Source organism: Caloenas nicobarica, chromosome 3 (genome assembly GCF_036013445.1).
Source record: "Caloenas nicobarica isolate bCalNic1 chromosome 3, bCalNic1.hap1, whole genome shotgun sequence".
Classification (NCBI taxonomy): Eukaryota; Metazoa; Chordata; class Aves; order Columbiformes; family Columbidae; genus Caloenas; species Caloenas nicobarica.
In genome coordinates this window covers 94,384,836-94,410,403 of record NC_088247.1, presented here as the reverse complement: position 1 = coordinate 94,410,403, position 25,568 = coordinate 94,384,836, and the positions used below count along the sequence as shown (strand labels likewise).

Sequence of the window (25,568 nt, the reverse complement as noted above, 5' to 3'; positions counted from 1 at the left end):
ACCTTGAAAAAGTTTGGACAAAATCAGAAGGTCTTCTGCTCTGTATAAAGTTTTTCAGTATCTATTTTTTAATCTTTGTTGTGGGATGGTAGGAGGCATTAGCACCATCATTCTTTCTGTTTCCTCTGCTTGCTCTTCCATTTGCCACGTGGCACAAGAGTTTGTAATTCTAGCCCTCTGCTCTTATTAAAAATACCAATGCAGATTTATTTTTTCTTAATTATTAAGGCTTTTTAAAGCAGTGTTGAGTTTGCCGGGTTGGGGGAATGATTTTAATAGAAGTTGAGCAAATGATTTTAGGGGATTTCATTTTTCAGAATTAATGAATGCCTAGACTGGCATTAAGAGAAGTAGCTTTATCTTTAGACGGGCAGAATCTGAGAGAAAATCTGAATGATGTTATGACTTTAAAAATTGTTTCACTGATGGAAGAGATTACATTTATATTCTTTTAGTTAGAGGTGGAAAATCAGAACCTTCGCTTGATCAACCAGAAGCAAACCAAGGAGATGAAAACGGTACAATCTAAACTGCAAGGTAAATGTGCAAGTCTTTTAAAAACCTCTCAATACAGGGCATACTTCTTTCTATCCCCTATTAATTTGTGCATCCATTTAATGGAAATATTCTGTGAAAACACAAAGATTTCAGTTAGTGTGAATTGACATCAGAGTGACTGTACATGAAGGTGTTCGGCAAGCAAAAATATAATTTTTATTAAAAAGATATGCAGACAAACCACAACTTTTTTCTGTTGGATGAATGGGTAGCTCTGTTATTTAAGAGGTTCCGTAAGTAGTAAGATTTGACTGGATTTATGTCAGATCTTTGCTTTCACTTCTTTATGGCACAGGTAGCACTGGCATTGTTAAAGAATAGATGAATGTCAGTCTGCATCTGCTTTCTCAAGCAAAATGTTCATCTGGGAATCAGATTTCTGACCGGACTTTTTTAATTGCTACATTTGACTACAGTGATCCAAAAACCTTAATTCACCCTCAGTATCACTATATCAGGGGATATAGTTAATTTTAAAATTTAAAATGTAAATATGGTAAAGAGGAATATCCCCTCCAAAGAGCCTTAATCAAAGTTGAATTTTATTTGCCACCATGTTGCCTGTTCAGCAACTTTCTTAAGTCTCTCTGAAGGTTCTCACAGTCCTCTCCATACTTGGTTGACCTGACAACTTACAGTCATCTGAAAATCTTGTTAGTTTGCTACACAGCCCTCATTTCACAGAACCACAGAATGGTTGGGGTTGGAAGGGACCTCTGGAGATCATCTCGTCCAACCTACCTGCTAAAGCAGGTTCTTGATAATGTATCTCATGTATATTTGTATATACAGAGACATTTAGAAATATGCGTATGTGTATATATATGTGTGTGTATGCACGTAAAATGCACATTTGAAAATATAAATATTTACAAAATACATGCATACACAATATGAAGCTTTTAAACCAAGATGCACCTCTCTTAATGAAGAAACTGGATTATTTTGTTTCTTTGCTATTTTTTGATCAGTTGCAATTCTGTATACTTCAGCACTTAATAGCTTTACTCATCCTCTTCTGATAGATCTATTCAAAGGCTTTTTGAGACACTAAGAATTTGTCAGCTGGATTTTAACAGACATTTACTTAAATGCTCAAAATATTGAGAAATTTATTACTATTTGCTGTGTTCATACTGGTAACAGGCTACAGATCATGATCATGTGGTACTGTTTTTAAACAGTTTGTAGATATGGATGAGGGTCATTTGTTCCTGGATCTGCCACATAACTTTTTATAAACAGGGATGGACAGCACTGTTTCATATCAGCTTCTGGCAGAATAGCTGTCTCTAAGGACAGATTTCATCTTCTCAAGGCAGTTAATAGTTTATGCTTTCACCTTTTCTTGAAGTCCTCCAAATATACCTTCTAAGCCTGGAAACTTACTCTTTTATATTTGCTGTAGCACCTATTACAGATTCTCTTAATATTTTTATCTGAAGGGAAGGTGCCGCCACATATTTTAATACTATTGTTCTACAGTCTTTCCCATATTATCTATCCTAGATAAATCTATAGGTTTAATTTCAGTCACAGCAGAATAAAACCAGGTATTTCCTGCAGGTTTTCATTCTTTATTAAGTGCATGTTGTATATCTTACTGCTGTGAAATTGTTAAAAGAGATTTTTTTTGTCTTTCTATACTAAAAAAATTAATCTTTAAGAACCAGAAATGTAGCTCTGGTTTTATTTTGGTGTGAGGAGGTATCAGGTAGATTTTTATTCCTATGATAATTTTGAAATTATCTTTTTGCTAAATTTTAGTTATATTAAAAAAACCCAACTAACCAAAAAAAACAAAATAAAACCCAACAAACTTTACACTGCAGAGTAAAGATACCAGTAGCATAGCTTGGAGTATCCTATTAACACAAGATTTCTGAATTACTATTCTTCAGAAGCTACGGGCAAGAAATCTGTTACTTCAACACAAAAACCTGCAGAGTGTCAGCGACTAAGCAGTTTGACTTTTGGATGCTTTTCAAATAGAGCAAGAAGTCCTCAACCGTCTCCTAAGTTCGAAGAAACAAGCAAGTCTTCATCTAAAGAGTCAGACTACGCTGAAGGCAAAGACATGCTAGGTACTTAGTCACCACCACTGCCGCTTTATTCTGACACGGGAAGAACTAAAATCGGCAGCTGTGTCAGTGTATCCAAAGCAGCTGTTTTCAAAGTACATTAACAGTACTCTCTCCTCCTTTAATGCTACTCTATTATTGCTGTTAGTGCTCTGTGAGCACGAGTCTCCATAATACCACTAATACGCTGTTTGGCAGCGTGCAGTGGCGGACAGGTGCTTTGACTGCAAAGGAAAGAATTTGTTGTGGCCCCAGCTTGCTCCACAGTAGCATAAGGGGTTTAAGGCTGCCAGTCCCCCAGGGAGGGCTCTTACATTTTTATGCCTGTGTAGAGTCTCGCCTAAGTCCAGTTTCTGTATATTTTATCAATGCTGGTGTCCCCGTGTTAGTTTTACGCCGTAACTCAACAACATAAACTCAGTAGTATGATCAAGGTCAGAGAAAAGAGAAGAAAGTCTCAGGGATCTTTTTGCACCATTGCTTCCTATCCAAAGAAGGAGAAAGCTGCCTCATCAGCTCATGCAATTTTCCCAATGAGCCCCAAAGTCTGGTAATGCCAGCAAATTGGTGTGCTGTTGTGCTATAATAAGCATAAGCAAGTCCATTGCAGTTTGCCACTTCCCTTAAGTCATGAAAAGCTCAGGAAGAGAACTCTTGCTCCAGTTCTTCGTTTGAGTCCCACAGTCCTATTTATGACCTCAGCATTTTCTCCACAGTTAATCATAGTACCCAAAATTGCAAGTTGAGGTCTGTGGAAAATCAGAAACTGAAACAGATTCTATTAATATTTTGTATATTTATGTGACACCAAGTTCATTATAAAGGTGGGTATATATTATTACTTCCATTTTTATAGATGAGGGAATTGCAGTAAGAATCTGTTTTCCAAGGGAAAGGATAAGAAATAGAACTTTAGGCTTGCCTAGATGGAAACAGATCAACTTTTGTGACTTCATTACTTTAATGTGGACTAAATTAAAATATTTGGCTTACCCAATCCACTTCAAATTCATCCAGCTATTTAACTTTCCCAAGTGTCTGTATAGAAAAGTCCTAGTTCTTGCACCTGTTTTAACTCAGGGGGAGTACACAGGCCTCACTGACATGCTGCAGGCTATAGCTCTCTCTTGCAAAGCTATTTTAGCAGAAGCAAAGCTATTTTAGTATAGCATCTTTCCTTAAGCATTTTTCATGAGCCTCTCTTGTGTATCTTAAGCATTCACAATACAATAATAGCTTGCAGAAGAAATTTCTGTGTATAAGCACTGTAGAAATGCTCAGAATACTTGATCTGTTAAAGTAAATATTTTCTGACAAGTTTTTACTAAACTTTAATTTTCTTTAGATTTAATAAAGTAGCTCCATTTATATGCCCTCTTAAGCCTTTAGGAGTTTGGGGGGGGTTGTTTGTTTTCATGCATATGTGGTTTATTTTAAAATATGGCTCCACTCTGCTCATCTTTACATTTATTGGCATTTTTAGTTTGGCTAGAACTTTTGAGTAATGTCTGTTACAGTTTTTTGGCAAACATCATTGCAACTTCAGTTGCATCCAAAAATTGATAGTCTTTTTCTTAAGGTTTATTGTTTATAATATTAAAAACAATGTGCTTATGCATTTAAAGTTGTTACTTACTATTTGTAGACATGATGACAAAATCCTTTAGCAGTTAAGTTTGCTAAAGTAATTTTCTTACGTTCATTATATTTCTCCTCTAGAGACGGATATCCTGGAAACCACATTTGCTGGTCCAGTTGAGACCAATAAAGGTCAGAAGTCATTGCAACAAAGTTCCTCTGCATCAGAGCAGAACAAAAACGTGAGAACAAGCTGTTCATCCAAAGACATAGACAGCGACATGTCAAAGAACTCCTGCACTACCGGGAGTGACTGGAGCTCAGACGAGGACGGAGGAGACAATAAAGGGCTGAAATCCAGGTGTACATCCACTCTCTCAAGCCACACATCGGAAGAGAACGCAAGGTACAGTCGAGTGGGAAGTGAAATGTATTTGACAGCATCTGATGACAGTAGTTCTCTGTTTGAAGAAGAGAGTTTTGGTGTTCAGAGGACTCAGCACAAGAAGTTTTACTCCTGGCAGCAAGGGTCCCAAAGAAAAGGCCAGAACAATCCAAGTGGAAAGTGCAACTCTGACTTCACAAGTAAAAAGAAAGACCAAGATAGTTCTTCAGATGAACTGAATAAGAAATTTCAATCTCAGAGGCTAGATTATTCGTCCTCATCCAGCGAGCCAAATACCCCAAGTCCAATTTTAACCCCTGCTCTGACACCCAAACACCGAAGTCTGGCAACTTCTGCAGGTTCTCAGTGCACAGCGCTGTCAGATCCTCCCTCAAATTTGCCACCCCCAAAGTTACGGACTCCTAATGTGCTCAGTCTAAATCCGGCATTAGCAAAGAAACACCTAAGCCAGCCCCAGCTGAGCTCTGACAGAATGTTTGGTAGAAACCGAAATGCCATAAGCATGATACGGCCATGGAGACCTCAGGAAACAGACATTGATCTGGTGGACGGAGAAGATACTGACATTTTAGGGAAAATGGAGATTGGCTGTGATGAAGGAGTGTTTAGCTACGACTGCCCTGAAGCACAAAACGCTGAAGCCCAGGAACCTGGTGATATGACAAAAAAGGGTGCTAGTAACAAACCTCCAACCCCTCCGTTACATCGATTTCCTTCCTGGGTAAGTGTAACTATGGATATTTTCCTACTGGTGAAACTAACTCATTTTCATGCCTCTCTTCTACAATTTTTGTTGCTCCGCCTTTCTTATTCTCTGATGACAAGACAGGCTGTTACCTTAATTGGACAAAGAGGACAAACTCAGAAGCAAGTTTGATTTAAAGCACAGCACTTCTGCCATTGAACAACATATTCACTGTTTTTGTAGATAAGACTAATTTTTGTCATGTCACATCTAAGTTACATATGTGCTTTTGAGTGTATCAAAAGAGGTAACGCTTGCGACTGCATTTATTTATTTATCTTAACACCAACAGAGCCTAAGAGTGCTGGTGTTCCTGCCTTTGCTGTAACCATTGTACCACTCATAGTCTAGACAATCAAGCTGACAGAAGAGAACCACAGATTACAGAAGTTATTGATCACATTTCCAAGTAAAATTTTAAAGCTATCAATCAGGGAATTAAAATAGATATTAATATGTCTTACACAAAATCCAAAATTAACTGTGTCAAGACTCACTGATTCTGCAGTTCCACAGTCAGACATTTATTAATGATTCATAGATGAATAATGCATTAATGGAACAGCTTCTCTATGTATCTGTTTTAATGCATGTTTTTTAATTATAGAACTTCTTATTGTGGCCTTTTAACACAAAATAGTTCAAAAGTTGCCTCCTAATGGCATTTCTCTGTTCTTAACATACAGTCTTCCATTAAAAAATATCCTCACTATAGCTTCTTTGGCCCATAATAGCAATTTTTAAAATAAGTTAACTTGAGGGCAAGCATTGTGTGCAAAAAGGTTGAAACAGACTACAGATATGATGCCTATGGCACATAAGATGCATTTTTCAGCTGCTACCGATGACACCATTTTATCAACCAGCTTATCACATTGTTGCACTAACACAAAGACTAGGAGACTATGGGGAGGCTGAACAGAAGAAGAATAATTGTTGTGTTTTAATTATCTGCTATCAAATCCATTCTGCTTGTATAGGAAAGCAGAATTTACGCTGTAGCCAAATCTGGTTTAAGGATGTCTGAAGCTTTCACCGTGGAATGTCTTAACAAAAGTAAGTGGTTTAGCTGTTCATTGTCTCGTCAACAAAAATTCTCTTTTTATGGTGATTTTTAAGAAAGGACCAAAGGTCCCATGTTCCTCTAAGATACTTTTATAAAGATTCAGTTATCTGCTATTTAAAAGCTAGAAGATGGTTCGTTATCTTTCCATTGTCTTCTATTACCTTGCCTCTTGACTTCGTGCTGGATTTCTAATTTGTTCACTCCAGTTTTCTGTGCAGTTCATTTTGAAGATTCTATACCAGGTACCAAGGTAAGAGATTATACTTCCAATTTTAAAAGGGTTAGTGATCATCACTACAATTTATTTATACTCCTTAAAATCACTGAAATTTCAAAAAGCTATAAATCTTACATCTAAACCAGTTCAGGAGTTTGGTTTTTATAGCAGTTATACAATGCAAAAAAAAAATTTAATTTGGTTAATTGAGGGGTAAATTAGGAAGGTCATTTATACAATGTGTTGCTTTTTTAGGTGCTGTTTCACTAACTTCATACTCCATACCCAGCTTGTATACATCTCTGATATATAAGAACATGACCACTCCTGTCTACACCACTTTGAAAGGGGTAACTGTATTACATTTAAAGGAAATTTTTAAATACCATTAAGTTTCACATCCAGGAACTTGCTGTTTCACATTTGCTGTTTCACATTCGCTGCTACCATGCCAAATATGTCATAAGATGATGTTTCAACATCACAGAACCCCAGAAGTAATGGAAATGTCAAATAGCTGGAAAAAAAATTATTGCTGCTTATAAAATGTTACCGGCCCAGGTCAATTCTTCTTAGGTCCCTTGCCGATTTTTTCCAAAGGCTTGTTAAGTTATTAAACAGAGCCACATGATGTTCAGTGCCATAATTAAAAGTGTGTGTATGTGTAGAAATGTTTTTGCGCCAGTGCCAAAGCTGTGTATAGTCAGATAGCCAGCAGTAACTAATCGTAGCATTGTTTGTTTTCTGGCAGCCTTTTGTGATTTGGAAAGACCCGTGCCTTGAGCTACCTCACGTTTCTGTTTTAAAGTGTGGGGCTGGTTGAGGGTACAGAGGGCAGAGGGAACTCAGTTTTGTGTTGATATTTGCGTGCCAAAACTCACAACCCAAGTAAGAACAGCTCTGAATGTTAAGCCAGCAGAGCTCTGCTATGGCGTGGAGGAAATGACTGAGGCACTCTTTATGCAATGTATCAAAGAATGTTGTGTTACTTCCTGCAGAAAGCCACTCAAATAAGCAACAGCCCATTTATAGATGAGTCATCAGGATCTGAGGAAGAAGACAGCTCTCGGTCCAGCTCAAGGACTTCTGAGTCTGATTCCCGAAGTAGAAGTGGTCCAGGTAGTCCTCGGGCTATGAAACGAGGTAGGCAAGAACTGTAAGAACAAGTAACTTCTGGGGAGTTCAGAAAACTACGCAGTTTACACGATCTCCTTTGAAATTGATTTCTTCCTTAAACAGCATGGATATGTTAAATCTAGGGTTTTATCTCAGCTATCAAAGCCTAGATCTCTTATTTGAGCAGGAGAAAGGACTGTTACACAAGCTCTTTATTGCTGTTATTACAGATGGCTTTTTAAGGCATTAATCTAGTAGCTGGGAGAAAAGTGACTTGTACATTTAAAGCGAGAAGCTCCGTTCTGTCTGTCTGTCTGTCTGTCTATCTATCTATCTATCTCTCTGTCATGTGGTGGACTTCGTATGACCTTTAACTGTCAGTAAAAACAGCCTAGAAAAAAGTAATTGCCATCAGAAAAAAATCCCTGAATATATTCAAGTTTATAAATCAAAGTAACAAATTAGTGTGATCAGAGAGCAGGTGGAAAAGTTCTCTTAACAGAGTATTTGGTTGTGTCATCTCATGTAGTAATGGGCTTCTTTCATTTTTACATGGAGAGACAATGGAGACTAAGATCTAAGATCCTAGTGAGGGTGAGTGTTAAGGTCCTTCACTATATGCTGCTTTAGAAATACTAAATAACATTATTCGGTACTCCCGGTAAACACGTTAAAATCGCAGTGAGCTGGAGCTCCCCTCGGTCACCCTGCTGCAGGCAAACACAGCCACTGGTCCACTGGTTTTCCCGTGCCAGCCACCTGTGATGCCGAGTCCTGTTTCCAGTGACGTTTTTATAATTTTGCTACGTTAGCATGAAAAGGACCCATAGTCCTTTCCAGCAGCTCCATCTTGCTGAGCAAAAACCAGTGCTGTGGCTGCAGACGCATCTCCTGTTGCGTGCTTGCACAACGCAAAAGGTAAATTAGCTGATTTAATAGCTGCTTTCACCTACAATTTACATCTGTGTCTGCAAAATGGAACCATGCCCTTTGTTCGTGCTTTCTTCTCAGAAAACAATCCTTGCATTGTTTCATGCCTGGAAACCTTTCTTAACCACAATACAAGTGTGTACGTATCTTTGTTGAAATCACATTGTTTAAAAATCTAGGCAGTCCCAAATTTCACTGGGTGAAAAATTAGCTTGATGCATATTTGTTATTAAAGACCCTAGATGAGAAAACATGAACCCACTCTGAAAGCCCAGGTGGCTTACAAAAGCAATAAATGAGAAAAGCTTTCTTTTTAAAAAATAAATAAATTGGCAAATTATTTTGGAATTTAATGAAACAAAGGAAACAAGGGATATTAATTTCAATCTTGGAGAGTAACCTTTCAGAGTAGAACACTAGTCAGAAAGTAAAACTTTACAGAAGGATATGCTCACATGTTTAAAAATAATTATTTCTATGATGAATAAGAGAGGAGTTTGAATCTTCATTGCTGATTCACTAGAACTGAAAACAGGGTGCATTTCTTTCGGGGTTAAAGTTAATAAACTTTAAAAAAATATTGAAATCTGGAATTCAGATTTATAGAAAACCTCAGTATAAAACTTCGTACTAATTGCCAAATAAAAACAGTCACCTACAGCTTCAACATCTAGCAGATCTTGAGCATAGCTTCTCAGTACACAAGCAGTTGTATGAGAAATCCAGATACCAGAGCAAATGATAGGGGAAGGGGAAAGTTGCTTAGTTTAATTAAAGATCCTATATTCATTTTCTAGAGAATGAGTATAGTGCATCGCACTAACTCTCTCCTTCAAAAAGGTGTTGTAATATAACAGAAGGTGATAATATATAGAAGACACTTATTTGTTGTTTGATTCACAGGTGCCTTAAACTCTGTTTAATTATGAAGAAAACGGGATTCGGCTATTAGCACTGTGCTAATAGTTTGATATGCTGATATTTTTAAAAGTGCTTGGTTCCTGATGGACTTATGTTGATACTTGCCTGCAGATCCTACTCAGATATTCTTTCTGCATGGATATTCTGATCTTATTTGTTTCTTATGTAATTAAAACAAACAAACACACACAAAACCACACAAAAAATCTTCCTTCTTTTAACTCAGGGGTGTCTCTGTCTTCTGTGACTTCAGAAAGTGACTATGCTATTCCTCCAGATGCATATTCAGTAGATACAGAGTATTCAGAGCCAGAGCAGAAACTTCCTAAGACCTCTTACTCATCTAGTGATAATGGAAAAAATGTGAGTACTGAAGTTCTGTGAAGAAGGGTGCCTGTGGTGCTATGTGTATATTTATGTTCAAAGACTGTTCCCAAATCTCTATATTCAGTCTTGCAGACTCTCAGACTGCCTTACAAGTACAAATAGCAAAATACACTAACAATAGGTGAGCCATATAAGACTGTAACGGTTGAAGGAAAGTGTAAGGTAATTCTGAGCTTTCTATACAATGAATGGAAATAGGTAGACAACTCCAGAAGACAGTGCAAAGCACCTAAGATTTTCCTTTCTTGGAATCAGATCTGTTATCAGATTGCATACGAAATACTAAAATCAGCTTATATGAATACTTAGGGAAATAGAAGGACATTCCACTGAAGGAGTTGGAGGCATCGGTAGACATCTGTGTGCAGTAATATGTTTCTACAGCTTCCTCATTCAGGGAGAACAACTTCAGGCATTAGAGAAATCATAAGTAGAGTAACATGCAAGGACAGGTCAAAGAAACCAAACCGCTATGGGGTACTGCTCTCTTTTTTAATGGCTTGTGTTAGTAGTTATTGTCTTGACATACAAGTGAATTGACTGCCTGGTGATGAAGATAAGTTATTTTAAGCTTTCTTCAGAGAGCAAAACTGTGAACTCTGTTCTACAGGCATACACACTAAAGTACGTCTGTGCAGAGCTCTGTATTATAGTGCTCTATATCTGCTCTGTAGGTTGGGCCCTGAAGTTGGGAAAAAAATATATTACATTGGATTCATTTTGCTCCTTCTTTAATATAAATAATTAGAAAGTAAAATCAGGAATCATCATATTCTTAATTTTTTGGTATAGTTCTGGGCAAGTCACTCTCCTTCATGTACCATAACTGTAAGTAGGGATATTAATTAGTTATCCCACATGCATGGCATTTGTCTTAATTGGTGCTTGTAAAAAACTTTTTAATTGGACTAAAGTCTCATTAAAGACTGTAATTATCATTTAGCATGCTTTTAAGTCATTAAATATCTGTGTGTGTGTGTATTTATACATACCTCTGAGGGTACAGGTATATATGTGTACCTAACTACTTTTTATCTAACTTCTGAATAATCAGGAACCTTTGGAAAAATCTGGATATCTGTTAAAAATGGGTGGTAAAGTAAAGACTTGGAAACGACGGTGGTTTGTGCTTAAAGGAGGCGAATTACTATACTACAAATCCCCAGTAAGTACATGTAACTTTTCTACTATTTAATATTAGGTTGTTTTTACTGAGCATCTAGGGCTGCTAGAAGGAAAAGAAATGCGTTCCTGGTGTCTGAGCTGTTAGAGAGTGATTCATGCCTCAGTTCCTCAAGAGGTATACAAGGTACTCAATGTCTAACTAGGAAGTATTCATCAAGATTAATGTTTAAATGAGTTCTATAATTATTTATTGCTATTTGTTGGTAGATTTAAAATATTCTTTTTCCATTCTTTCCATACAGAGTGATGTCATTCGAAAACCTCAAGGTCAAATTGAGCTAAATGCATCTAGCCACATTGAAAGGGGGGATGGAAAACAAACAATTCAGGTGCCTGCTTTGCTCAGCTGTGTTTCAATGAGTATTGATTCCCTTCATCCCCAAAACCGACCCCTTGTTCCAGTCCCTATTGCACTGGAACTCCAAGTGTACACTTGGAATTAATCGGTGCCCTTCATTCATTTCAAGAATCATTTCAGTTACAGAAACTATGGAAAGGCCTACATGTAGTCCTGTTTGTATTGCCACAAAGGTCAGATGGTCACATATGAGATATAAATAAAGAGAGTGGTCTGGGGCCAGCCATTAGGGCTGAGACAAGTTGTTGAAAGGAGGTAAATTGAGTTTTCTCAACTCTGCTGTCCTGGAGCTTTTCAGATAAAGGGTCTGTCTGCTCTGCCTGGCCATGGAATGTTTTGTTAATGAAAAGTACTTTGGGGAATATAAATGCCCCAAAGTTGTGAAACTACAATGAGTAGTGTATGTTACAGCCCCCACACTTTGGCATCAAATGTATAATGTTCTTAAAGCTCAAGACACTTCTGTTGCTACGTAGCTGACCACAGAAAAACGAACATACTACCTGACTGCTGATTCTCCCAACATCTTAGAAGAATGGATCAAAGTACTACAGAATGTTCTTAAAATTCAGGCTGCCAGCCCACTTTTCGTACAGCCCGAAATCAAACCAACCATGAAAGGGTTACTTACAAAGGTAGGAACACTTTTCTTCCCCCAATCTGCTTAATTAAGTACTTCTTAAGAATAATATCTAGAGGAAAACGGCCCTACAATAAAATAAATGCAAGCAAAACCAGACATGTTTTTGCTTTACCAGTACTTTACAATGTGAACAATCCAGAAGGACTACCAACTCACCTATTTGGGCAACATTTTTCTTCTGGTTGTTTGATTTGATTTGGTTTTCTTTTAGTCTTTTTAATTCATTATTTCCTCTGTTGCATTCTCCATTTGCACTTCAGTGGTATCCTACTTTAGCATATGTTTCATTAGCTGATTGACTTACCTTATTTCAGTGGAATGCTCTTTATTTCTAGATTACTTACTGGGACGGATTATTTCAAGATAATAAGAATACTGTATAAAAGGAATTTTTCTCTTTTAATTCTTCCATCTCCTTAGCTTCCACTAATTTAGGCCTGATCCAAAGCCAAATGAAAAACTCACACGGGCTCTACTAGGCTTTAGATGAGCATCTAATACTTTAATTCTTTTGCCCTTAGTAGTGTTAAGCAGTTTTAACCATTTGTGTAGTAATGTGGAAAGGAATTTGAAGCAAGGCATTTATTCCCAGCATTACCAAAGTTCAGAGACAGTGGAATATAGTCTGTATTTCTCTGGCTGTGCTTGTTCCTAATGTTCTGTAATTTCAGGTAAAACACGGATATTCCAAAAGAGTTTGGTGTACCCTAGTTGGAAAAATACTGTATTATTTCCGTAATCAAGAAGACAAGGTAGGTCCCTTACTCGTTTCTTCAGTGAATGGAAGATAACATACTGAAATTGACTTTAAACAGAACTGTTACAGCTTTATTAAGGTACAGTTGGCCGGGGTAGTATATGCCCATTTTGTCTTGAAAACCGAACATTTCCACTTCACAGATGGTCAACTTGGAAGGTTCCTGTCTAACAGACAGTAGCCCAGGGCACACCCATTGGTCTCCTTCTCTACTGGGATGTGATATATTCTGCATCTTGTCCCTGTAGCCAAAGGGAGACACTGATTTGCTGGCAGTTCAGGTGTCCTTTTCTGAGAGATGTGAGACTGATCAGAAAAGACCTGACTGTGATTTACTTCTGGAAGCTGACCCTTTCTCACGTGTGGTTGCAGTGGGCGCTGACTGCAAGTTTCAAGAAATAAAATGTTCTTTTCCTCCCTCAATTGACTTCCAAATCCTGTTCATTGGTATGTCGCAGTGCCTCTGCAGTGCTGTAAGAGAAGAGAGAAGGAAGGGAAAAAAAAAAGAAGGCTAGCAGGATGCAGAGTTTGCTGCTTTGCAGATGTGTGTCTGTCCGGGGGATCTTTTCCCACCCATCAGAATTATGGAAGAGGAGTTCACTGTCTACAACTGATGAAGTGAATAGAAATGGAGATGGAGGATGGCAAGAGAAAGGGAAGAGAAAATTATTTCTGAAACCTATGGAAAATACTTTTTGAGGAAAAAAAAGGAAGAAATAGGATCCAATCAGCTTTAATCTCCCACCCTCCCATATCCTGGAGGACAAGAAGAGCTAAGAAAGAGCAAGACCTGGCTCTTCCACATTGGGCCTGACCTTTAGTTCTCTACCCACACTTCTGAATATTGTTGGTCCTAATATGTCCAGTCATATTTACCTACAGACACAGGACAAAGGGCACCTCCTAGTCATATTTTTCAGCTGTCCTTTTGCTCCAAAGGCATTTTATTTTGTCATCAAGAAACATGTTTTTAATAGAAGTGGGTGAGGAACAAGTTTTTGGAAACTTCTACAAGAATTCTTGTTAATACCACTGAGTTTATGAATAGTTGATGAATACGCTTGTTACCTAGCTCTACCAAAGAGACTGCAGATACTTCACAAAGTGGTAACAGTCCACTGAGCCATTACAACCAACAGTTCAAAAAAATACAGAAAATCTCACTTGTTATTTCAGATCTATCAAGATAATCACACTGGACCCAGTAATTCACAGTCTTTGTATAAAGCTAGTTATTCCCTTTGTTATCCTTTCCTTTTTTAGCCTTTTTTAAACATTCAACTAAACCTTATTTCTAGACCTATATGAATAAGATAGCAGTAACCATCCATCAAAACATTTCATTTTAATTACTCTTTAAAAAAGTATAGTACAGGGATTGGCAATTAAATGACTAGCGTGTTAATCTCTAGCTCATCTGACAGAGACATTAAAATAACTTGCATTTTCTCCTATGAAGACCTCTCTATGTTTAAAGTATGTGAATGTACACATTTTACCATTGAAGATTTGGGGGTTTTAGCATGCCCTTTAGAAGCATCTAAGAATTTTGCTGGATACTTGTCAATATTCCACTCACATTTGGAATAAGTTTTGCTGCTCTTTTAAAGCAAAATGGAAACTAATTTGCTAGTGTGTAATAGAATAAGAATTTAGCTTTTGTAAGCAGAATATATATGGAAAGTTTTCCAAAGCTAGTTTATTTCTAATTTTCAACAATTTTCTAATTAGAAACGTTTGCTGTAGCTGAATGTTTCTGCACAGAAACAAATTACACAATCTGCAGTGGTTAATACAGTAATGGAGTCCATTTAAGTGGCTTCTTTTCAAAACAGAATTCAAATTAAAAAAATCAGCGAACTGCGTTTTAGTTAAACTTGGTGAATAAATCAGTCTTGACTACATGTATGTGAAATGGCATCTCTTGATTTTCAGAATCTTATCTCGTTCAAAAAGTTGAATGCTTCAGAAGCACCACAGAAAATCAAAATTACCACATGCATCTTTAATCCTTACTAGTGAGAGCACTGGAATAAAGAGCCACCACTATGTGATGTTTTCTTCAAAATTATTACATTATTAACTGCTCACTTTATCAAATCACTATTGAAGAAAGCCACCCTAGATTGATTCTAACTTGCCAGCAAAAATAAGATGCTGGTTACTGTAGTGCCCAACTATCCGTTTAGCAGAGGGAAACAGACATCCCTCTTTCTGCTGAATCCGTAAGCATTGCCAGACATCACAGACAACACGGAAACAGTAGCCAAGGCTTCTTCACTGCACCATTAAATAACACTCTGGTGAGGATCCTGATGTCTGAACGGCTAGAGAAGGAGCAGTGGTGCTGTGGGAAGGAAAAGAGCTTTGCATAAAATAGCCAGTAAGGACTGACATCCTCTGTCAGTCCTGTCACCCAGCTGTGAGATTGGATGGTGTATCTGTGTTGGTAATGGCTTCCTCTTGATAATGGCTATAAAATAATTACTTCTGTGAAAAATTCCTTCTGAATGGCTTTTCATATACAATATTTCCTGATAAATGATCATAACTACAAATGCAACTGAAGACTCAAGTACCGTGATCTGAAGGACAGCAGAATGAAACCAACTGAGAACGTCTACCATACCATACAAAAAATTTCCCTTTTGAATTTATAGCATGAACAAAATAAATACATCAGCACTACGCTGCTGTCCTTTGAAATGACAAGATTATTCTGTGCTTGACCCAGAGAAGTTTTGCTTGGAACTAGGTATGGAAACTCTGAAGAACCACTTCTCTTCCCTAACAGACATTTATTGGACTAACTAGATACAGAGGTAGACCTGGAAAAGAATTTTGTAAAAATCTCCCTTTCGGACTTTGGCACATACCATTCTCCTGCTGCTGTCTGCAATAGCCAGCTTATCTGATGTTCCTTGGCAGGACTAAAAATGTCCAACTATAAATGGGTATTGATGGTAGTTCATGTTTTTGTTTCTATTTGTAGAGTAAGAAATATACAAATTAAGTGGGCACTGAAGCAAATATTTGTTCTCTCACCACTTCTGATATTTACTTTTAGTTTCCTCTTGGTCAAATCAAGCTTTTTGAGGCGAAGGTTGAAGAAGTTGATAGATCATGCGATTCTGATGAAGATTATGAAGCTAGTGGTCGCAGTTTATTATCGACACATTACACTGTTGTTATCCATCCCAAAGATCAAGGACCCACTTATCTTCTTATAGGATCCAAACATGAGAAGGTAATAGAAGGACTTTTTAACTGAGTTTCAGTAGCACATCTATGAGTATGGTGCTGTGATACGAATATTGCTTAAAGAGGAGGAGGAGGAGGGGGACCTACAAGTCATCTGGCTTGTAGTTTGATATAAAAAGCAAGGAGAAGGTCCTGCTTCATTAACATTGATCAGAGTTTGTCTGTGAACCAATGCTATCATAGGTAATCCTTTTTAAAACATGAAAATAAGCAGGCTTGCCTATGTAAGGAGATGATGCAGTACCTCAAATGTGCTGTAATTGGAGAATTTTGCTTGCATTACACTAACTTGTAGATGGACAGCAGACCTTCCTGAGAGGTTCTGGGATACTGTTGTCTATTTTCACGGATAAGACTAACAGTAGGGAAGACTGCCCTACTGCAGTGAAGGAGAAATGAGAGGTATGGTTAGAAGCATTTCTATTATTATTGCTTCATTGTTCTCAGGTAATCTTGTAGACCTCGTTTTGCTTTCTGGCCTTATCCCCAGGTTAGTAGGATCTGACTGTGATAGAAAAGCACTTACATTAGCTTTCTGAAGAAGAAATGCAGAATGCCCTGATAATTAGTCATGATTTCTGAGGGTAAAAGAAGTCTGAAGAGAGCCTTGTCCAATCTTCCTTGCTTACTGTTTCTAACATAGAGACCATGAATACAGGTGTATTCAAAGAAAGGCAAACTCCTTTGGATTTCGATAGGAGTGTACGGCCGTGTTTCAAGTTGAGAGCAAAATCTTGCTGAAGCAGCCCCTTCCAACACAGAATGAATGAGCTGCTGTGTGTTTCTCTACTTTAGGACACGTGGCTTTATCATCTGACAGTTGCAGCTGGAAGTACCAGTGTAAATGTTGGATCAGAGTTTGAACAACTTATTTGCAAATTATTAAATATGGAAGGCGATACCAGTAAGTTTGGTTTTGTTTCAGCATACTAATCTTCTAATATTTACTTACTGAATGTACTTACAAACTGAATTAACTGCAAAATCTACATTATTTTATCTGCTTAGCTTCTCAGATTTGGAGACATCCTACCCTTTGCCACAGCAAAGAAGGAATTTCTTCCCCTCTTACAACATTACCATCGGAAGCCTTGCAAACTGAAGCAATTAAATTATTTAAGGTAAACTATAGCAGATGCCTTTTTTATTAACTGACTATTTTAACTCTTAGCTAAAGAATGGCTATCTCTTGGCTTACTAGAGATGTTCAACGGATAAGGAAAAAGAAGAGAGAAGTTTACTCTTCTCTTTAGTGGAGGTAACTAATGGACAGTAGCAGAATGTCCCCACATAATCTGACGGAAGAGGATCACTTCCAGTGTGAAGAGATCACTTTTAGCTGTGAGGGAGCAGTTTAGGCTGCAACTTTGGACCTTTCTACTGAGATTATTGGTAAAGTGCAAATTAGTAGAAAAATCCATGGCCATCAATGATGATAATTTTATCATGAAGTTCATAAGCCCTAGAGAACCTAATGGAGTGGATCTCTGTATTCAGAGAACTATCTGAAATACTATTTTTTCAGTGAAATTTCAGGAAGAACAACTGGTAAGTGGAAGTTTTGTTGTAGATATATTTAAATCAGCTAGAAGACATTTTAAAAATCTGAAGAAAAAGCAAAGCCAAAGTTTCTAGTTGAAGCAAGTCACAGATGATTTCAAATTGAGATAGAAGGCAGAGATTGTACTGCTCTTTTTGATAAAAAGAAAATATTTTCTTCATATGAACTACCTATTCTTGAAAGACTGATTAGGTATTCTAGTAATATAACTAGAGAAAATATTACAGAGTAAAATTATTGAAAGTATTTTGCAACAGTTCTGTGAATTCACTTTTAAAGATTTTCATAACCTTTACAAATACACATACCTCCTGGTAGTAGTGAAAAGGCTTTATGATGAAGAGAAATGTAATGGTTCATAACTGCTGTGCTGCAGCTAGTTTCTTGAGAATTCTTGTACGCCAGTAAGACCTTACATCTTTCCCAGTTCAAGGCCAGACAGGTGGCTGATATCTATGGGAGGGCGTATGCTACAATGCCTTTAACCTTCTTTCTCCTCTCCTGCCCTCACCCAGGTAAAACCACTCCTGAATGTTAACTAATAGCCAGGCTATAAAGTCTGTTTCAGAGACAAAATGAAATCTTGCTGTTCCCTTTTCTATACATTGTGAAATAAATTACAAGTTGGAAGGCATGGTGCTTGGATAAGTGAACTTTCTCCACAGAACTTACACAAGGCTAAAGACCAAATTCCCTGAAGCATCAACTCTCTGGAGAATTTCGATGTAATGGTTTGGCTCTAGAAAGGAGTTCAAGGCAAGCACCTTCAGTCACAGTTCAGTCACAGCCACTTGTAGGCAAACTTTCCAACTTGTCTGTCGGAAATGTTTGAAGCACTTTAGAGAAGTACATCCATGTTATTTTCTGCAATCCTGCAGCATGAAACTTTAAAAGGGAATCTACTTCCCTGATAAAAATTAATGTACATTTATTTGGAAATCACTTTTTGAAATATATTTCAGACCTAATTCAAATCACAGACGCTTCCCTAAAATAAATAAGAGATGACTTGTATGACCTTTACTGAAATTTTGTATAAATCAGTTTACAAGTCAGGTAGGGAATTGATTTAGAAAAAGATCAAGTCATGTTTCAGTTATTCCATTGCTGATAAAAATTAGGGCTTCCATCCATTTCTTGTATTTTGCTTATATACCTTGAAAATTCATCAACTATTATACAGAGTAAATGCAATGAGTGATACGTAAGCTTGCTTCTAATACAGCACAACAAATGCTTCACGCCTGGCTTTCCTAAGACAGTACTGGGGATAGGAAAGGTTATACTTACCCACAGTAAAAATCCTGTGAAAGCCAAGATGTAAAACAAATGGCTCTGAGTAATGGTTTTCTTACCTGTGTATACTCTGCCATGTCGTGCTTACTACTTGCACGAGCATTTTAAACTGGCTGCCATTGCAAGCTGTACACTCTACAATTTCAAGTCCTTAGAGGGGTAAGTTATGTTCAGCATGTCCTTAACTGCTACAACTGAGGCATCTCCTGCTAGAGCTCACTCCATTAGGTAGAGAGTGAGAAGCATATTTTTTAAGAGTTGTTTTTATCTCAAGTCTCTCCATTTAGCTTTACATCCATTCTGGCCCCTTTTTACCCCTTTTTGCAGCGTCAGCGGGGTTTTCTTAGTCTACTGGTAAACTGACTAATTTGTTACACAAAACGTCTAAGATACTTGTTGGAGCTTTTTGTATGTAAACTCACTTGCTTATTATTTCATATCTAGACCTGCCAGTTGTTTATAAATGCTGCAGTTGACTCTCCTGCCATTGATTACCATGTATCTTTGGCCCAAAGTGCTTTGCAGATCTGCCTCACACATCCCGAACTTCAAAATGAGATCTGTTGTCAACTTATTAAACAGACTAGACGTCGACACCCACAAAACCAGGCAGGACCAGTACAGGTAACCCAGTATTTATTTTAATGGTGTCTATTCAAACATCAGTGAAGGAACTACACAGACTGTTGGGAATGGCAAAGGGGCTCCACTCTTCTGTAGCATCTGCTTACTTAAAATCAGATAAAATCCTGAACTAAGATCTTACTACCATTGTGTCTTCCTGAAATGCAGCTGATGCTGTCCTCCACCAAAGTTAGCTGTATGTGGTGACAGAGTGTATCTGTGCCTGTGCTGTTTTTAAAGGCTGGGCATACACTGGGCTATCTTCAAGTTAAGTGCTGAGTAAGACATCATGTATAGAACCTAATTCTCCTACTGCGTCTTTGCTAAGAGAGGTGCTGCATCAGGAAGCTGGGTGGGCTCCCCACAGGAGATGTCTCTCTAGCATGAGTGTGAAGAAAAGCTGTAGTGCCATGTTGTGGAATCTCAGCTACACTCAGGGCTTCTGAGTGACCTCTTGTACATCATGCTGTTCTGCACACACCCTGCATGCTAGGTTATAAATACATACTTAAAATTTTTCACTTTGTACACTGCCAGCTCTTCACTGGTATCCAAATATGTACTAATTGGATGAACTGCAATTGAAAGGAAAGCAAATACTTACAGTTTGCATAGAATTAACAGAACTGTAACAACAGTGCTTATGATGGAGCAATACCTACAGAACTAGGAGATGGATTGGAAAATGAGAAAGAAAATTACAATGTTAAGTCTTTTGTAATAGTCACGTTGTCTCACTGTGGAAAGTAGAACACAATGAGCAACATACCTATTATCTAGAAACAGCCCACATCTGGGATGTGGCCAGTATTTTTGCATCACTAAAACATCCACAAAGCTTTTATAACATACATATTAATAGCACATTCATGTCAATTAGCACATACTGAAGTTACATATGGCTGATGAACTTAATCATTCTTCAGTACTTGAGTACCTTCCTTCTGATACAGATAAATTGTTGCTATCATAATACACTGGCATGATTTTTAAGAGTTAATATGTTCAGTAACATCTTTGCAGCTTCATGCTTCTACTGCAGCGTCTCCCTGAAAAAGAGCCGATACTATCCTCCAGCAAAGTATAGGTATTTGATGAAAGGGACTATCTGTGCCTGTGATGTCAAATTTCTGTTTAATACCAGCCAAGTCAAATAAATCCAAAGAGATAAACCCCATTTTCTAAATTTCACTATGATGCATTGATGCAATTGTGAGAAAAGTAGTTGCAATGATAGTAAGTGTATATCCAGGGTACATGAAAGCAGTCTGTATTAAGTGAGGCCTATGGATACATGTTGAGCAATGAATATATGTCAAAATATTGAATAACTGTTTTTTCAGTACTTACTATCTACTTGGTAGGAGGAGAATATCTTATGGGTTGCTTCAGGAGAGCTGAATTAAACTAATTGCACGGGCTTCTCCTCATTTCTTAGTGCTTGGCCTGGCAGCCTTAGTGGTTTTTTCCTGTGTATTAACTGCTTTTGGTACAAACTGATCTACTTTCCCATTTCCAGCCCTGAAAGAAACTTGCTGTACACAGGTAAATAGAAAGAGAGCATTCTGGCCTTCTGATGACATACTTCTTTCCTCAGCTTTTTCTCTGTGTTTGTTTTTTAGAATTCCTATTTGCAGTTGTCTGTTACTCAACTTAGCACAGTAAGCTGCACTGCTGGCCAGCAGCCACAGCGGGAGGTTTTAGTTTGTAAGATGTTTAAAACAGTGAATATCTTCCTTTTGGCCAGGGCTTGCAGCTCTTGGCTCTCTGCATTGGACTCTTTCTGCCTCAGCACCCATTCCTTTGGCTTCTTAAACTTCATTTAAAGAAGAACGCAGATTCCAGGTATGTCTGAACATTATTACCCAGCTAGTCGACTAGTCTTTCTGAAGTACCTTATTTCCAATCTTTTTTCAATCAATTTAATATTTTAGATCTTTTGACATATATTTTAAAAGAAATTTGAGTAGAATTGTGCTCTAGCGCTACTAAACTGTAGTACATGTCACTGCTACGTATCATTTAGGAAAGTTATCCTTTGCTTTGAAAAACACTCTGTACTGGAACCCTGACTGTATGTTACAAAACCATGAAAACCAAAATATGGCAGTTACACAAAATACTCTGAGCTATGTTCATCTTTGGCACAATTGTGCTGGTCTCAGTGGACTAATTCTTTTTGTAATTCCACATGGAAAAATGCATTGGAAATATCACAAAGTGACATCTGAGTGCTTCTCTCATATAGCACCCCCAGAGAGATTTACTCCCAGTTCACTATCCTTTTAATCAGCCCCCAAGAATTGCCTCGTTTTTCTTTTTGTCACAGGACTGAATTTGGGAAATATGCAATATATTGTCAGCGATGTGTAGAGCGTACCCAGCAGAACGGAGACCGGGAAGCCAGACCTTCCAGAATGGAAATTCTTTCCACTCTTTTAAGAAACCCCTACCACCATTCGCTGCCCTTCAGTATTCCAGTTCATTTCATGAATGGCATATATCAGGTAATGTCAGATAGATGATGAAATCTAACTTCCCAGCCTCTTGCTGAGATTAGAATATACATGAAGTAGCATATCAGAAACAGAATTATAAGTGTTAAGGTGGGCATGGTTCAAGTGTCAGCCTGTGCCACGGCTGGCAATGGCAGGCACAAAGTAATTGAGTCAGATTTGATCAACGAAGAGTAAAGGTGTGGGGGAAATTCTTTAAAAGAAAGAAAAAAAATAAATAAAACCTCTTACGAGTGAAAAATACTGAAGTTCTGTTTCGTATTGAACCTGACCACCAGATGAATGAATTAGAGTGAAGAACAGGGAAAGGTATGAAATTCCACTTCCTTTCATCAGTCATCTTGAAGTTAAATATCTCAGGGAGGGCCTGGAAGCACAGCTGACACTCCTGTTATCAGTCCTGAAGGAAAACCATATTCGTTACAGAACAAACACAGCTTCACTCTTTACTCTTTCGGGGCTTCATCAGTCAAAGCCTGGAGGAAACTCACTATGGGCTGCCTCACATCCTGGTTTGTGTTTCTAACCCTGAGAGCTGGCTGAAAAGATTTTTTTAACAATTCACAGTATTCCTAGACAGAAAGCAGGTTTTTAATATGAAATCAAAACTACATCGAACAAACATTTCATTTCAGGTCACGGAAGAACTCTTGCTCTTCTTTCCCCCTCTAAGTTTCTTAATTGCTTACTGCTTGCCCAGTAAAACAGAAAAAAAACATGTATTGAAATGATTCTAAAAGGTTTCAAAATGGAAGTTTGAAGAAGAAGAGGAATAACTGCTCATTGGTTCTTTATTGCTCATGAACATAAGGGTTATGAAAACAGTAATTAAATAAATACATTACTTCAGTGGGATCAGCAAATAGCCAATTGTAGTCATATTGAAAACTCTTGTATTCATCACTAAAGCTAGATTCAACACTTTTTTTTTTAATTCCTACCACTGAGAAGCCCAAAATAGAAGTCTAAGATCTTTTTTCAAGGTATTTTTTTACAACAAAAGAGGTAAGGGGCTTTCTATCAAATACAGGAAATAGCCTCAAAGTAGGTATACGTGAATATCAGCAACTATGATCTGTATGAAAGCCACTTGCCACCTCTTGCTAAAATGCTTTAATATTAGTAACAACAGACAAAAAAAATAATGTTTGGGAAAATAAAACTTAGAAAGCTCTCTCTGTTTCTGGCCTATGTAGTACTGATAGAGCAACATTTGTAAAATATTTTAGATCTGCCAATGTAGATCTGCCAGTAAATAGCCCCCTGAACTTGTACATGATGAAAAATGATTAATTGATCTCATTTGTTTCACCACCATATTGAAAAGTGTAGGAAATTACAGTTTTCTTCATTTTCTTCATTTTTAATTTGTCACATAAAGCTCAGATACCAGACTGCTTTCTGTTATGGAAATTCTGTAACAGAAATTCAAGTGTAGCAAGTGCAAGGAAGCTAGTCTAAACAAAGAAAAGAAATGAAAAATATTACATTTGAAAGCTTTTTGATAGTGACTTTGGTTTCACAAACAAAATGCAGGAAGGTATGATCCGCTGGGAAATTCATCAATTTTTGAATGGAGAAAAATGCCACTAAATGGACTTCCCACGTGGAGATCTTGAATATTTTCCAAACCCTTTATGGATTTTTTTCATTTTCAATGACAGCAATTTCTTCACAGGGGGTGGATTGGGTCTTACATTGCCAGTGTTATTCTAGAGGTATTGTCCTTTACTGTCTTCGTTTTTTGGAGGAGGAGGGGGTGGTGCTGTTCTTTTTTTTAAGTTTGATAGCGAAATACATTTTGGCTGCTTTTTAGGTTGTTGGGTTTGATGCCTCTACCACAGTGGAGGAATTTCTGAACACCCTGAACCAGGATACACGAATGAGAAAACCAGCTCAGTCGGGATTTGCACTGTTTTCTGATGATCCCTCTGGCAAGGATATAGAGCACTGTCTTCAAGGAAACATCAAGGTAAACAAAAATCTTTAATGAGCTCTGCATATAAACCAGCAAAATATCTTCATTTTACAGAGCTCTCTTCAGACATTGTAAAAAGAAAACATTTTTCACGCTGAAAAATGTCTTTAGGTTTGTTTCCTCATAATGTAAAAGGGAAGACTAAAACAAATTTCACTTTTTCAACTGCTGAAATTCTTTCAGTGAACTATATTTTAAAGCTTTTTCTAGGAGACAGATATTCATAGAAGTAGCAGCTGGGTTAAAGAAGGAAAATTAAGCTTTTACTAATCACAGTCCTTTAAAACTTAAAAGCAATTGGAGTCCAAGATGCATTTAGAGATTTCAGTTAACATTTCTTGTATAGCTCCAAAAGACGACCATTTGAAGTCCAAAAAGTCATTCATATTACAGAATCACAGAATCACAGAACGTTAGGGATTGGAAGGGACCTCAAAAGATCATCTAGTCCAATCCCCCTGCCAGAGCAGGAACACCCAGATGAGGTTACACAGGAAGGCGTCCAGGTGGGTTTTGAATGTCTCCACAACCTCCCTGGGCAGCCTGTTCCAGGCTCTGTCACCCTCACTGAAAAGAAGTTTCTTCTCAAATTTAAGTGGAACCTCTGGTGTTCCAGTTTGAACCCATTACCCCTTATCTTACTGTTGGTTGTCGCTGAGAAGAGCCTGGCTCCATCCTTGTGACACTCACCCTTTATATATTTATAACCATTAATGAGGTCACCCCTCAGTCTCCTCCAAGCTAAAGAGCCCCAGCTCCCTCAGCCTTTCCTCATAAGGGAGATGCTCCACTCCCTTAATCATCTTCGTGGCCCTGCGCTGGACTCTCTCCAGCAGTTCCCTGTCCTTCTTGAACTGAGGGGCCCAGAACTGGACACTATTCCAGATGCGGTCTCACCACGACAGAATAGAGGGACAGGAGAACCTCTCTCGACCTACTAACCACCCCCCTTCTAATACGCCCCAGGTACCATTGGCCTTCTTGGCCAATTAGGGAAGGAAAAAAACAGAGAAAGGGTTCCTTATCTAAATACAGAAAAATTAAGGATCAGTTCAGGACAATGTTTGGCTTGTCATTGTTCTGAATTCTGAATTTTACTTTACTCTGTTGCTAGAATTAAATACTTTGAAGTAAAGATCGGCAAAACACAATATGATCCAGGCTTTAATAAAATACTAGCTATTTTTCAAGCTTTTTAGCAATTAGTGAAAAATGAATGTTTTGTGCTTCTGTCATGTAGTTCTTTTGCACCCTTTGGCCGCCATTCACAGCTGCACTTTGCATTACAAGGTGCGGTACAATGAGGCCTTAGTGACAAACAAATGCAGGGTCACCGTGATCAGCTCTCTTCCCCTACTAGAATAATTACTATATGGAAAGCAAA

At 37.8% G+C, this 25,568-nt stretch overlaps 1 protein-coding gene across 4 annotated transcripts in view; it reads left to right on the top strand.

The window, feature by feature from the left end:
- LOC135987108 (pleckstrin homology domain-containing family H member 2-like) overlaps window positions 1-25,568 on the top strand; it is a 53,926-nt gene that overhangs the window by 19,285 nt on the left and 9,073 nt on the right. For 2 of the 4 annotated variants that reach the window (XM_065631795.1, XM_065631794.1), the window contains 18 exons: window positions 456-537; window positions 2,460-2,642; window positions 4,359-5,344; window positions 6,349-6,424; window positions 6,907-7,001; window positions 7,650-7,794; window positions 9,845-9,981; window positions 11,060-11,170; window positions 11,433-11,519; window positions 12,025-12,183; window positions 12,863-12,943; window positions 16,016-16,195; window positions 17,005-17,113; window positions 17,218-17,330; window positions 19,511-19,690; window positions 21,438-21,535; window positions 22,020-22,197; window positions 24,023-24,178. In XM_065631795.1, the coding sequence (XP_065487867.1) occupies window positions 456-537; window positions 2,460-2,642; window positions 4,359-5,344; window positions 6,349-6,424; window positions 6,907-7,001; window positions 7,650-7,794; window positions 9,845-9,981; window positions 11,060-11,170; window positions 11,433-11,519; window positions 12,025-12,183; window positions 12,863-12,943; window positions 16,016-16,195; window positions 17,005-17,113; window positions 17,218-17,330; window positions 19,511-19,690; window positions 21,438-21,535; window positions 22,020-22,197; window positions 24,023-24,178 (3,156 nt within the window). The remainder of the gene's footprint in view (window positions 1-455; window positions 538-2,459; window positions 2,643-4,358; window positions 5,345-6,348; window positions 6,425-6,906; window positions 7,002-7,649; window positions 7,795-9,844; window positions 9,982-11,059; window positions 11,171-11,432; window positions 11,520-12,024; window positions 12,184-12,862; window positions 12,944-16,015; window positions 16,196-17,004; window positions 17,114-17,217; window positions 17,331-19,510; window positions 19,691-21,437; window positions 21,536-22,019; window positions 22,198-24,022; window positions 24,179-25,568) is intronic. The other 2 variants (XM_065631798.1, XM_065631797.1) reach the window with 2 other exon arrangements.